This window comes from Falco biarmicus, chromosome 2, assembly GCF_023638135.1.
Source record: "Falco biarmicus isolate bFalBia1 chromosome 2, bFalBia1.pri, whole genome shotgun sequence".
NCBI lineage: Eukaryota > Metazoa > Chordata > Aves > Falconiformes > Falconidae > Falco > Falco biarmicus.
Window position 1 is genome coordinate 117,026,239 of NC_079289.1, and position 14,446 is coordinate 117,040,684.

A 14,446-nucleotide genomic window follows, 5' to 3' on the forward strand; every position below is an offset into this window, starting at 1 on the left:
GTGAGATGAGCCTGATGTACCCTCTTAAGCACCTGAAAAATTACCTGATGCTACTTGTTCATCCATTACTAATGAATATTTTACCTTGAAATTATCTCCTTGTTGAGCGGTAAATGGTAACAGAACACCGTGTCTCTCCCTCGTGCTTACCAGGCAAGAGAAACTGTGGGGTTCTGGTTTCCATTTTTACCCCACCCTTCCAGACACAGCTTGCATTTTACCATCTTTTTTTGCAAATAAAGGGAATGAACGAACCACAACAAATCCCTGTCAAGCACCAGTGGCAATAGCACGTGCGTGAGCAATGGGACCCGTGTGCCCGTCCCTGCAGCGCAGAGCAGAGCAGCAGTATGGGGGGCACAGAGTAGAGCAGCGTTACAGGGGGCACAGGCTGGCACAGCACTTGCCATCCAAGCCCAGGATTTTTGAATAATGAGAATAATAAATAAAGTGGATGGTGTTTTACAGTGAAATGTCACGAACACCGGTGATGTATCCAACTACCTGCTTAAATAGTCAAAGTTTGTCTACTGATTACCCAAATATTATGCCTTTGAGAGACATAATTACAGGCCCTCTACATGAGCGATGTCTTAAATTTACTTTCACTTCGTACTGTGTCATTAGTCCACCCACCTGTCATGCAGACATCTAAAAATAATAAGAGTAAAACAGATCAATTTGACAATGACAATTTTAATACAGTCTTGGCCTTTCAATTAGAAGTGAGCAGGTACAGAGAACGTAGATAATTACAGTACATCCCCTCTGGCATAAAGGGTCTGTCAAAAAAAAAAAAAAAAAAATCCAAACACTCAGTCAGCTTGATTCACATGCTGGCTTCTGTTTCTGTAAGCAGGCAGACCACAGGTTACCAAAAGCCTTTTGTAGTTATCGAGTCAGTGACAATAATTCAGGAGGTAAAAAATGACCCTGTCAGGCAGCAAAGTTTCCTTACAACTCCCGAGTCCCTGTAGCCCACATACGCACCTATGGTCTTTGCACTGTCCTTCAGAGCTCCTGTACAACAGTGCAAATATCACAGATTATATATCCCTATATATACATTATTGATATATGAAAGGATACATGTTCATATCCTTTAGGCAAAGCTTCAGACGCGGCTTCTGAGAGCAGCACAGCACAGAATTTCACCCGTCAGTGGTGTGCACTGCAAGCCCAAAGGGCTGGCTGGGCTTCCTGGGGGCACACCAATCCCAAACGGCAATTACCAATTAAAGCAACGGAATTGTTCTCGGTCTTAGACATTTTCAGGCACAAAATAGGGGTAGAAGTGGAGGCTAAACAGACAAAACACCCATCTTTGCAGCTACCTTTATTAATTTCCCTAGTACTGCTGATATTAAACGGAGAACTGGGAGTGGGAAGAGGTGGAGGGGAGGCAAAAGTCTCTACCTGTTAATATAATATGCAATCTTTACTATTTGAATGTTTGAAACTGAGATTATAAATTGGATTTTATTATTATTTTTTTCCTTTCAGAGATCTTACTGAGTAGTTGTCATCTTTTAGTTGTAAAGGCAGGAAACTGTTTGGGATGATGTAATTATTTTAAAAAGTGGCAGTATTTTTATCCTGGTTTTGTCACATATTTACAGCTTGCAAAATGCACTCGGAGCAGCCTAGGAAATGGTCCTGTGTTTTGCGATCAGACAAAGCAGCAGGAACACGAGCTGCCCAGTTTTTCTACCAGTGGAGTGGAGCTCTGCTTTACACTCATGGTCCCCAGTTGTTTAAGCTGGGGATCAAACTCAGGGACACGCTAGCTGGACATAGATATGAGACTCACTTCAAAGGAAACTTGAGCAAAAAGGTGAAAAACCTTTTTTTCTCTCAGAGATTCTCTCAGAGACGAGATGTGGCAGAGGTATATCCAGCAACTACTTTTCAAGAAAATTAGATTTGTCCTAGATTGTATTTGAAGGTTTTAATTATCTGAGCATCCTCCTGCAGCAGTATCCATATATACCATAAATGCCAGATGGAGTTTACTGAACACAGATGATTACACTTTACAAAACAGTTTCTTGCCATCTGATTTCCCTATCTAAATGTAAATAGGCAGGTAGGCTTAGAAAATAGGTGGCAGAAGGAGAGGAATTAAAAAAAATATCCCAATATTGCACCTGGACATATGAATTTCACATGTAACACTGGCTGGAAACACTGACATCCTGCACACCCCGGTTTGTCCTACCCACCTGTGGGTGTCAGTCGCTGGTGTACATTTAATTTTCAGGGAAGTGCCCTTCTCTTACAAAGCTGTGTGCTATACCGTTGGATGGGAAGCTGATTTTTCCTCCCTATACAACTTCTTCATCTAAGCTACCTAGGACTTAACAGTATCTTCAGCTCTTAATGCTAGTACACAGAATGCTGATAAAAATACTAAAGTGGAGATTAGTTTCCATGCCCTGATGAATTTTGAAATAAGAGAATTGAACTTCGAAGCCTGGCAGAGGTATGTGTCTGAGCAGAAGAACACATATTGGGGGTGGGAGGAGAAATAGAGACTTCTCACCCACGGAGATATTTACAGAAAGGGCATGTGCAAGAAATAGTATATAAATATGCTGTGCTCGGTGCTGGGGATTAGTATCCCATTTTGGGCATCACATTTAAGGAAAATGTACTTAAGTTGAAAAGAATTCGAAGGAGACCATCAGGAGCAGTAAGTTTAGAAAAAATTCTTAGAAAATAAAAGAATGGAGAGATGAGTGTGAAGGGAACAGCAATCTCCGTTCATGTAAGCAGCCGCTTTAAAGGGGAGATCGATCACCTGCCTGCGGGCAGCGGTGGTAGGACACAGAGTAATTGCCTCAGCTTGCAAGCGTATGTCCTGGGGGAGGGAGGTTAAGCACGAGACTAGATAAATACTGTATCTAAAACTGTTTACCTTGGGGACAGTTACACCCATTACTTTCACAGGTGTTTTTAAGAGGGCAGACAAGTATATCTGACAAGGCAATACACCGCCGGCTGAGCTACAGACAATTCATTTTTGAGGATATCTTGCACAATATTAATAATTTTGTGTGTGTATATATATATATGTGTCTGTGTGTGTGTGTGTGTGTATATATATATATATGATTGCTGCACCTATACTGAGCATGAAAACTGGTTTCTCCTGCCTCCTGATATTAACCATGACAGACCTCTGCAGACAGTTTTCTAAGGTGGTACATATTGCGTATTTCTAACAACATGCCAAAGCTTATCAGAAGTCAAAGAAAGCACTGAAAGGTCAAAAAAAGAACAGTCGTTATGCCTATTAAGTTATGAAGGTATGATTGATAAACACGTATCTATAAATACACATGTATGTAATGCGTACATAATGCATAAGAAACCAGCTAGGATTTCTTTACTCATTTGTCATGTTATATTATTTCAATCATGAAGCAGATAGCATGCAACTACCAGAGTCATGGATCGCTCCTTTCAGTGGCCAGGGATGAAGGAAGCCCTAGAAAACCCACACTAAGATTCTGCTGATACATTCTACTCTAACCCAGTTTGTACAGTGAAGGGGAGGCGATCGCTAGCATCAATGCAAATTGCGCTTGACTAAGAAACTGGATATTGATGTCACTTTTTCTAAAGTTAATAAAAGCCACTTGCAATACGATTAAAGTGAACAACCAGCCATCACAATAATAATAATATTATCGTAATATGTAATAATAATATGTAATATTTGCGTACACAGAATGAAATGCATGCCTGAAAGGTTTCCACAACAAAAGAGAAGTGCTACTCAAGCGAGAACAAGAGGTGCAGCAAAGCTGTTTGTAGGAGACACTGTGGCTTTCCTAAGGCTCTGAATCAACACCACAACTTGTGGGTAGTTTTTCAGGCAGGATGAAATTTAAAAAAGAAACAAGTAACAGCCTACACGATGGGGAGTCCCCTATATGATAAAAGCTTCTTTGTCTCCAGACAAAACAGTCAGAGGTAACTCTCCTCCTTGATGTCATTACCTCTCCAGAAGATGGGTACCACTTTGTATATATCATACAAGAAGCAGGTTTATTATACATACTGTTAAAAAGATATATAGGTATTTATTTTTTTTTGCTTTACTCAATCTATTACTCAGTTAGGAGTACAACATCAGGTATAACAGACACACCCTCACAGAACAGTGATATCAGTATGCTCCAGTCAGACATCTGTCCCATCATACAAGAAAACACAAAAAGGTTAAAAAAAAAAAAAAAAAAAAAAAAAGGTTATTATTGCTGGGAAGGATTTTCTTTTTCCTGGGTAGAAGCTCAATCAGCAGTGTAACAAAACCTGCTCAAAGCACACATGAATTCTTTCATTATTGTGTGCCAAAACTACTCAGGCCTTAATTATGAGATTCACTCCTTTACACATCCAGCAAAAAGAAAATGAGCCAAGAATTCTGCATATTTTTTTAAAAAATAATCTACCAACAGAAACCATATTTTTTGCCTTCTTTCTTCTCTGAGACATGAATTAAAAAAATAGCTGTGATGAGTGTAAGGTTTATCGAATATCTCTTGGCGTGCAGGACTGGACGGCCTCTGCAACACAGGGTATAAACCTTAGGGACTCCCCTCGGATTTCAGTCTAACTTTGTCACCACCAAGAAGAATTTTAAAAGGATAAACAAAGACAGAAACTCACCCTCGTGGTGTAAGCAGCTTCTGGGTCATCTTCCAGTACACGAGAGAGACCAAAATCTGAGACTTTGCATACCAAGTTGCTATTAATGAGGATATTACGAGCAGCTAAATCTCGATGGACATAACCCATATCTGACAAATATTTCATGCCAGATGCGATCCCTCGAAGCATGCCTACTAGCTGGATGACTGTGAACTGGGCATCATGTTTCTGGAAAACATTCGAAATGTCATTTCAGAGATTGCTCTTGTTCCTCTTTGCACAGAATTTTTGATAAAGACCCTGGAAGCTCCTCAAGTGAACAGCTCGTGAGTCAGGGGTTACGATTTACATGTCACACATGGAACTACTTGGATCCGTGGAGGACAATTTCCTAATCAGCTGAGGGAAGGGGGCAGATTTTCAATTCAGATAAAAATTCATTTTTCCCATTCTTGCTGTCATCAGAATTTTAATTTCCTAGATGGGAGCTGTGTGAAAGCAGCACATAAATCCAAGTTGTGTGTGCTCCTGAGACTGGAGAGTCAGGACTTGAGAGAAACATGTCCAGCTTCCCTGAAAGGCCATAGGAATTGTTAGTGAAAATCCCAGCCTTACCCAATGGACTAATGAAAGTTTTCTATTACACAAGCGTATATTTATTTATTTATTTTAACAAAATCAAGTGCCGATCTGATTCAGTGGCTTTCAAATTCCATTAAATTTAAACTAATTCCTCAGAATTTTTCTCAACTTCAGGAACACAAAAATCACTTAAACACACTGTGACTTAGCCTAGAAACCAAGAGTAGCATATATTTCTAATTGCCTACTTTTAGACACATGCTTTAAATCCCCCAGCTCTTACTAACGCTGTTTGTTAACGTCTAGCTTTGATACTGATATATAGATACACAGACGGCAGGACTACAGTGCGCCCTGGTGCAGCTCTCAAATGAATTCCCCGGTGCTGGAGATGTATCATCGTGGGCAGCTCTCCAGCTCTTCCTGCTGCTTCTTCCAGAGTTTTATTAAATGCATGGGAGCCGGCTCTGCCATGTGGGGTAAGCTCACATGCATCAGTCCGCAAGACTGATTGCGTTTATTCCAATTTTGATTAATATACTTAGGGGCAATATTAGCACTGTAAACATTAGACAGATATACGACACAGCAGATGCTTAAGGAGCTTCTCAGAATTCCCTTTCATGAAGAATTAATTATTATAAACGACTCATAGCAGTTCCCTGTTATGAAACCTTCTTTAACTAGAGCCAACACAAGAGCATCTATATAGACTCTGGGAAAGATTTAGCTGGAAATCAGAAGAAGGTTTCTAACCGTGAAAGGAATCAGATGCTCAGATAGCCTCTCAATAGCATTGGGGAAAGCAAACCAACTAGTTTTAAAAGACATTTATAAAAAAAGATTGCATTGCCTGAGCTGCCTTGTGATATTAATGAGTCATAAGGTTCTTATCTATGTTTCAACACAACAGTGGAGAAAAAAAAAAAAGAAAATCACACCCTAATGAGCGAACAGGCCAAACAACTGCTTTGTACAGTCAGAAATTACCCTCCTCAGAGCTTTCTTCAAGGATTTTAAGCCTCAACAAAATATATATAGTTCAGTACAGACATATTTCATTCAGATATATTGACACATTATTTATATGTATTTTACATGCTCCACTGGACATCATAACATATATAGTACATACTGAAATGAAGGTTGACAATATATCCCCTTTTGGGGTTAAACATCTAGTTCAGTGTTATGAATTTGGGGGATAATGTCATTCAACCGTGGCAGAACCAAAGCAGTCTCCCAGCCACAGCTGAGTTTGCCCTAACAAATTAAAATTAAACTCGTGTTTCCCCTCAGATGGGATTTCATTTCTGCTACACTTCTTGTTTTGCCACAAGTAAATCTTGGTGACACAGGGAGCATTCAAATTTTTTTAGGCTCACTACCAACTTTGACAGAAAACAAAGATAAATCAACAGCAGTATTAGTATGTCCAAGGTTGGGGAAAGAAAACAGGCCAAGAAAGTTTGCTAGCAAAACGTTTCTGACACCCTTAGGTATGGGGTTAGTTTCTAAATTTTTCATATTTAGGGAAACAGCTCTTGGCTCAGTACTGGTGGTTTAATGATAAAATTTTCACAAATCTTTTGGAAATTGCTTGGTAGGACATGCAGGCCACCAACCAATAAGTCTAACTGCATTAGAGCGGCAGTTCAGCCTCAGGAAAACATTTTTGTGTGCCAGAATGTTATTTTGGTTTTGTTTAGTTTTTTATCGATGCAACATTCTAATAAAACCAATAGTTTTGTCATTCTGGACTAATGCTTACTGTCAGCAGTCAAAATGGACTAGTGAATCCATGCCTGGCTTTCTAAGCACATCATGATGCACACAAAACCAAACAGAAATAATGAAATATCAAGCGACAAGAGCTGACGATGAATCAAACAAGAGTGGCAGCAAATTCATAACAAATTCAGAACAAGAGGCAGTTCTGTACCATCCGGTTTTCTGTTGCACTTACCCGCAGGAAGCTGTCCAAGGAACCGTTTTCCATATATTCAGTAACAATCATAACCGGTTTACCTACAAACAGATTACAGGGGTCAGGCATCTAAAGTGAATACGTAACGATCAGTAAAAACAGCATTTCCCAAGTGTGCCCAAATTTTCCAAACCCTGAGGATAATTTTACATTTAGAAAGCAAGCAAAAGATGCGTGGGCAAAAGCAGCTCCGTCCACAACGTAATTATGATTCCACTGACATCAGCACAAGTACAGTCATGTCAGGATAAACAGATTGGATTTTAAGCAGCTCAAGTCCCAAGAAACAAAGCAAAGTATCCTGTATTTTCAGTGTATAGCATCTTATCCATCACTGCTGAATATTCTGTACCTAACTGTTGAATTCATGCAGTGAAGCTGGTGTATTCTGCCGTGCATTTTCCCCCAGGTTCCCTCTAGGAAGGGAACTGGGCACTTGCTGGGCAGGGAGCCGCAGTTTCTCTCGAGGTGCCGTGCTCTGCACGAGCACAGTCAACAAGTTCCTCAGATACTACTCCAAGGGAGAGAGTAAGTAGCATACTTGGAGGCACTAGCCCTCAGGAGGGTATTCACAACACACTTAAACTACTGAGCTGCAGCATTTTCCTGGCATAAGCCGAGGAGAATATTGGGGTGGGGACACAGATGGAAAGGGAAGTGCAGGATAAAAGTAAGGGAGGACACTGGGAAGAAAGCCCCCTTGCACGGCTGGGGGTTAGCCTTCTTTCCAGGAGCCCTGCCTCCCTCTGCATCACAGTGGCTGACATGAGGAACCCCCCCTCCCACCAAGCACATCGTAGCGATGCATCCACTGGGCAGTGGCCAGCTCTAAGGGAACAGCCCTGCATCCTTGAAAAGCCTCTAATATTTTTCAAAGCTTGCCCACGCAGGTTCAGATCAGTTTTTGAAACCATTCTCTCTACCCTAAGGTATTTTGTAACACGACCAAGGTTTTATATGCAACTCTGACATGCTGGAGAGAAATGAATACAAAAACTTAATGTCATTACAGTGAAGTTTCCAGACAAAGGTCATTGCCCTGCTAATATTTTACCATCATATGGATTGTGTTATTTCATAATATTTCTAAAGCTTGGTTTATTTTCTCTTTGTGCTAGAGAGAAAGGTGGGTGAAAGTGTGAAGTTATTTCAGGCGATGAATTATTATTTCACATATAATGCAGGAAGGCATCTGACCACAAAAGCATGATGAAGGCCTGCATATTGCATAGCGGTCATGGTGATATTTCAGCTTTTAAAATTGAACAGCATGAGGCTTGAAAGAGGTACCCAGTATAATTAAAAGTGAAAAAAAGCCATTAAAAAATCAAAGTAAACGGTAACAACTCCTTTTCTGTTTGTTTTTCAGAAAACACAACTTTTACCAAATAGAAATTCTTCAAAGGGATATATTAATTTCAAAGAATGAGTTTAATATAATGAGAAGAGAATCCTTTGCCCTTTTCACATGGATTAATGGGTTAAAATATCTTCTTTCTGCTGTGTGAATGATGTGTTATACTGTGGGAGTCACACTAATGGGGTATCGACAATACCCCATAATAATAGGAAAAAATGCTTTAATCAAAACATTAATCTTAAATTATATAGGATATGGTGCAGATAAAAGACCTAACAATGTAAAGTCTCAAAAAAAACCCCAAAAACCCAAAACAAAAGAACCCAAACCTGTTGCTTGCTCACTCCTTTTAGCAAGAAATACGCAGTGCAAGGAAAAGTAGCTAACTTACACTGTGTGTAACGTCAACCCAAAGGTGTTTCTTGTAACACACAGAAAATGCTGCTGGATGTTTTGAGTAAAGGCCATGTACTGATGGGGCTATCCAAAACTTTCTGTGATAAATCCACATACTTGGAAACCAGGAGACAGTTGCCTGTTTTTTGTATAAACTCCGGCAATTTTAGGACACGTCAGAAGGCTGAAATTAGAGTAAGAAGATACGCCTTTCAAATTATTAAGAGAGCATCCTCCTGCCTTGCTCACCCAGACTCCGAAAGCCCCAAGTGCAGGGTTTCACTCTCATGCAGCTGGGAACGTGTCCATAACAAGAAGCATATGCTCTGAAGGAGCACGGGGCGCTTTTAAAAGAACATTCTGCATTCATTTATCAAAGCACAGCCGTTTATACATGATAACAACTTGTGTCAACAGTGTTGCCGAAATTTATTATACTAACAGGTTACAAATTGCTGTAAATTATTAATAAACTAAGCAGAACATGCACGCTGGTTATTAAGACTACTGCCTACAGCGCGCCCAGGAGACCGGTCGAGCGGCAAGAAAAGGCAGAACAGAAATCAGCGTGAAGCAGGGGAACAATCCTGCGCTGGGGCAAAGGGCTGAAGCTGTATCTAGTGGGTGCACCCCCTTCGTGCTGCTGGTGGGTTGTCCCACCCGCAAACCAGGGCCACCCCAGCTCCAGAACTTCTCAGACCAAACGGTCTCGTCATAGGGATGGTGGCTGTTGCAGTTATTAGGAGTCGCTTCAGAAGATCTGCTCAGTATGAAACGCTAAAGCATGGCTAAGGGGCGCCTGTCGAAAAGAATGTGGTTAATGAAGAAAAGGTCATATTGCCTGTGCCTGCATTGAGAGCCATCCAGCAAATGCTCCACAGGCTCGCTACTGACTGTACAGCAACTAACGCTTTTGAGTGAGATTTAATACCTACCATTAAGAAGTATGAACACTCGCTAACTTGTTATTACAGTATATTGCTTTGGTTTATAAATAATAATAATAATAAAAAAAACCACACCACCAACAAACCCCACAACCTTCTTACCCTTCTACCACCCTACAGAATGTTATAGCAAATAAATGATTACTTGCGTGTATGCCATATAATTTTACCCAGTAAAATGGATACAAATAGTTCCCGAGCTGTTTCCTCAGCTCCTATATCCGAGCTATGCGGAAAGGGTGCTGTATCCCTGAGGCTTTCATTGACTTCAGCTGGGAATATTCAGTGCTTGCTCTCTCATACTGACATGTGATAGGCAGCTGGCACTCCCAGCCCCCCCAAAACAGACAGCAGGCTGCTGTGAATACAGCTGAGTAGCAAACTTTGTAATAGTCACACAGAATACAGACAGAATTAGTAATGCACATTCAAAAGCAATGCACAAATTCCTGCGTGCACAGCAATTAAATTATTTTCTCAAGTGCCACAGGAATACAAAATGTAACAAAATAGATTTTAGCTCAGCTGTGTCCTGACTGATGCTGGCGTTTCAAGTAATTTTGGGACTGCAAATCTTGTTCTGACTGTACAAAGCGTGTGTCATTAAAAAGCAGGAGATAACTTGTATTTGTACAGGCAGACCGGGCAGCCCTTTCCTAATGGAACCGCGAGACCTAAGCTGAAGCGTGACTTCTTTATTATTTAAATCAGCAAAACAGACTCATGAATCACACCTAGAGAAAGCATTATTATTGTAATTCTGTCTCCTCATAACACCGAGGGGTTTAAGTACCCTTCACTAGTTACTTTTAGACATATTCCTGTGGTTATTTTTTCTTTCATATAAGTTGTTGCAGTAAGCTATGAAATTCTTCTATACCTATCCATGCTTGTAAAAACTTGAATCATGCAATTTTAAAAAAAGATTCCTGAAAACCAATAAACCCACCCACTTTGCAACAAAGTATTTGGTATACTTCTGCCCAGTTAAAACTGGAAATCTCCTCAGCGCATTCCAAGCCGTTCACTGAAATGGCAAGAGGTTGCTTTGCCAGCAGAGTCCTCTAGGATAACTAGGAGATATCCTACCGATTTTTCCACTCCCCTGAAAAATCTCAGAGCATTCCTGGTTATTTTTTTTAAGAACACCTCATATAAAATCTTATTGAGCTCTCACCTAATAACTACTGCAGGTAGATAAATCTGATCATCAAATTTTTATCACGTTATGCTGCAATGGATGTTTAGAAAGTGTAGCTGAAGTCTCTGAATTTATGTGTCACAGAACAAGCCCGTTTTGGTGCTTCACGCAACCTCACTCTTCTACTACCAACTATTTCTGCCCTTCCACCTCCAAGTGGAGGACAAGCAGCAGCACAAGCAACGAGAGCCAGAACTTGCCTAAATGGGGCAGCGTCACCAGCACCAAATCCCACCAGCTGCTCGAAAGGGGAAGAGCAGGTAGGATCCGGGTGGCTTCGAGGAGCTGCCGTGGCCGCCGTGGGAAAGCTGGGTGGCAGCTCAAAGACCAAGGCCACCGTTCAGGAATTCCTGTTACAAACCTGCTGTTTGCCAGCTTAACAACAGGGCAGCTGGAAAGGGTTCTGCAAGTATGTTACTTTTCCAGGAGGGTACCGCACGTGGATAGAGGTTTCAACTACTTTTTTGGTCACAAAAAGAGAAGGTGATTTGTTACCATAAACATAGACAAAAATATGCTTTAACAAAAAAAAAAAAAAAAAAAGAAACAAAAACTGGAAGAAAAAACCCCCCAAAAAAACCCAACAAAGCTACACAAACAAAAAGGAAAAAGAAAGAGAGAAAAAGAAAAAAAGGGAAAAATAAAGAAAAAAAGAGAAGAGGACAAGAAGAGAAGAGAAAAAAGAAGAGAAGAGACCACAAAGCGCAAACCCATAACAAAAACACCCAAAGGCAGATTTAGAAAATATCAATTAGTAAAAGTACACATATTATCAAAGAAATAAAATCAAATTTACTGCTGACAGCTTCAAGCCCCAAGATTTTTATTTTTCTGAGATTTTACTAAGAAGTATAAATTCTGGAGGATCAGGATCTTTAAAATGCCTCATACTGGTACACACTGAGTATCACACCCAGTGTTTTCCCTGCATGAAAACCATGTTGGAAAAAGTCTGGACTTATTTATTTACTAGTATCTGTTGCTGTAGCCAGGTAGGCTGTTCATTAATTTGCGCTAAAGATAAAATCTAATGATTTAGTTGCAAGCAGAACACATTGCTTCAGTGCAATTAGGGAACCTTAGGACATCAGACTCCACGGCTCCTAACAGATTATCAGCCACTGCCTCTTGGCCACTTCGTAGCAATTTGTAGCTCTGGAGTTTATTAAACCTGCTACTTTATTACTGAGCTGCAGTGTTCTACAGAAATGCTCCTTTTCCCCCCCAAGTCCCCTGTATTTTTATTCCCCAATTTCTCCCAGCTCGTCAAGCCAGGGCAGTGTTTCTAAGCTCCCAGCAGCCGGAGAGCAGCAAGGCAGCGAAGGTCCTGCAGCTGCGTGGTGGGCAAGACCCTCGACCACCACCAATGTGTTGTTGGATCCTGCAGCGTGGGTTTAGCTGGTGCATTCACATGGGTAATTTTTTTCCTGCTTTTGAGGAAATACAATATATGTTGCGAAAGCCAAACTCTGTGTTTCTGCTGTCATCTCTTTTGAAGGATATTTGGTACATATTGACAGGGTTATGACATAAACATTTCTGGAAGGGTTTGGAGAGCATAAACGTGGGTGATTCTAGTTTTTATTTGCTTTTGCTCTGTCTTGAGAGATCAGCAAATCACAGAATAAATTAGGTTGGAAGGGACCTCCAGTGACACATCCCATGCAAAACAGATGCCCCTGTCATCTCTTACTTTTAGTGACGACTCCCTCTAACCGAATGATATTAGGGTGGTCAAACTGTCCCATGATGCTGGCTTCTCCCAGGAAGTCCCTTCTCTGTTTTTCAGTGTAGCCAACTTTCAGGGTTTTGATAGCCACTGAAATTTCCTTCTTCGAAGGCAGCTTTAGGCGCCCACTGCACACTTCTCCAAACTCCCCTAAAAAAGTGGAAAAATGACAAAAGATGAAATGCAGTTATTTCATGGGGATTTAAGAAAGAAGCCCCAGCATTCAGCAGAAGTCCCTGAAGTAGGATGTTTACTGATGGGCCATGGACCAGAGCTCCAAAGGAGGCCTTTGGGCAACTACTTTGCATTTCCATGCTTAGGTTCTCCAGCTGTCAAACTGGACAATGTCACCTAGTTACACTGCATAACCAGATGACTGCAAAAATGCAACCAGAAAATTCCCTTTTTGTTTCAGTTGATGCACTTTGAGACAACAGTAGGAGGACTAACTGATTAATGCAAGAGTATCAGAATAGTCATGCCTCCGTGTGAGCACTGCACTCTTCATTTCTACCCAAACAGAGAGAGAGTACAGTTCCCAATTATTTTATTTCTTTCAATTAAAGTAGCAGGATACTTCATAAGATAAGGAATTTATCTATGCAGCTGCAAAGAAAAAAGAAATCCATACAAACTATCTTTGTTCTACCACTATTCAGAGAGATCTAATCGTGCCAATACACACTGTCACTATGGGACTACGGGACTTGATAGTCCACCGTGAATATCGTGCCCACTGTGTGTTGTGTGAGATCCCTCAACAGAAGATGGCAGGTATCACTGCATGTCTACTTTTATATAAAGTGGTTTATCCTTTGCTATGTAACGTCCAAGGAGAGTGCACAGGGAAAATCATCGTAGCATTCAAATAAGCAAGTACGAAATATGTTCACAAAATGCTGGAAGAAGGCATCTCATTTGAAAATTTCTGCATTTAACTCATGATTGCATAAAGCATTTAAGGAAGTCGCAGTATCATAAAAAACATTTGAGCAGCAACTGACTTTTGATTCCAAATTATCCAACCCTCTACCTTAGATTTCATATATCGTGAATTGCACACGCACCCCACTTAAATTAGAGTAGCAACTTTTTGTCTTTTTGCTTAAATGACAAAATAATTGAAATAACGAACACCCCCCCCCAAAAAAAAAAACAAACCCAACAAAAACAAAAACCAGAGAATGGATAAATTATACAAGAAATATGATGGCAAGAATTGCCCTACATGATTATTTATATTTAAAGACAAGGAAAACACTTTACTGAACAAAGAAGAGAAGAAAGGTGGTTTGTTTTGTGGTTGATGGTTTTTTTTTCAAGAAACTAGAGGGTGTTGCTGGAGGACTTTAACACTCATTTTCCAACAATACATGCCTGTTCAGGTTCTTTTGTCAAAATACACAAGGTCTAAATATATATTAGCCCCTCATATGCCTTATTTTGGCATGTATCAAGTAGCCTTGTATAGAAAGTTTAGCTTGGAAACAAACAAACCCTATAAATCTAAATCTAGGTGGCATAATTTTTTATGCAAACTGGGAATTTTGTTTTTATTTGTGAGTGAAACATCATGGAAAGAGTG

The 14,446-nt window shown here is 40.4% G+C and overlaps 1 protein-coding gene across 2 annotated transcripts in view; it reads right to left on the reverse strand.

Moving 5' to 3' along the window:
• EPHA3 (EPH receptor A3) overlaps nucleotides 1-14,446 on the reverse strand; it is a 231,283-nt gene that overhangs the window by 26,168 nt on the left and 190,669 nt on the right. For both annotated transcript variants that reach the window (XM_056329548.1, XM_056329547.1), the window contains exons 11-13: nucleotides 12,826-13,011; nucleotides 7,208-7,269; nucleotides 4,678-4,887 (exon numbers count right to left, since the gene is read on the reverse strand). In XM_056329548.1, coding sequence (XP_056185523.1) covers nucleotides 4,678-4,887; nucleotides 7,208-7,269; nucleotides 12,826-13,011 — 458 coding nt within the window. The remainder of the gene's footprint in view (nucleotides 1-4,677; nucleotides 4,888-7,207; nucleotides 7,270-12,825; nucleotides 13,012-14,446) is intronic.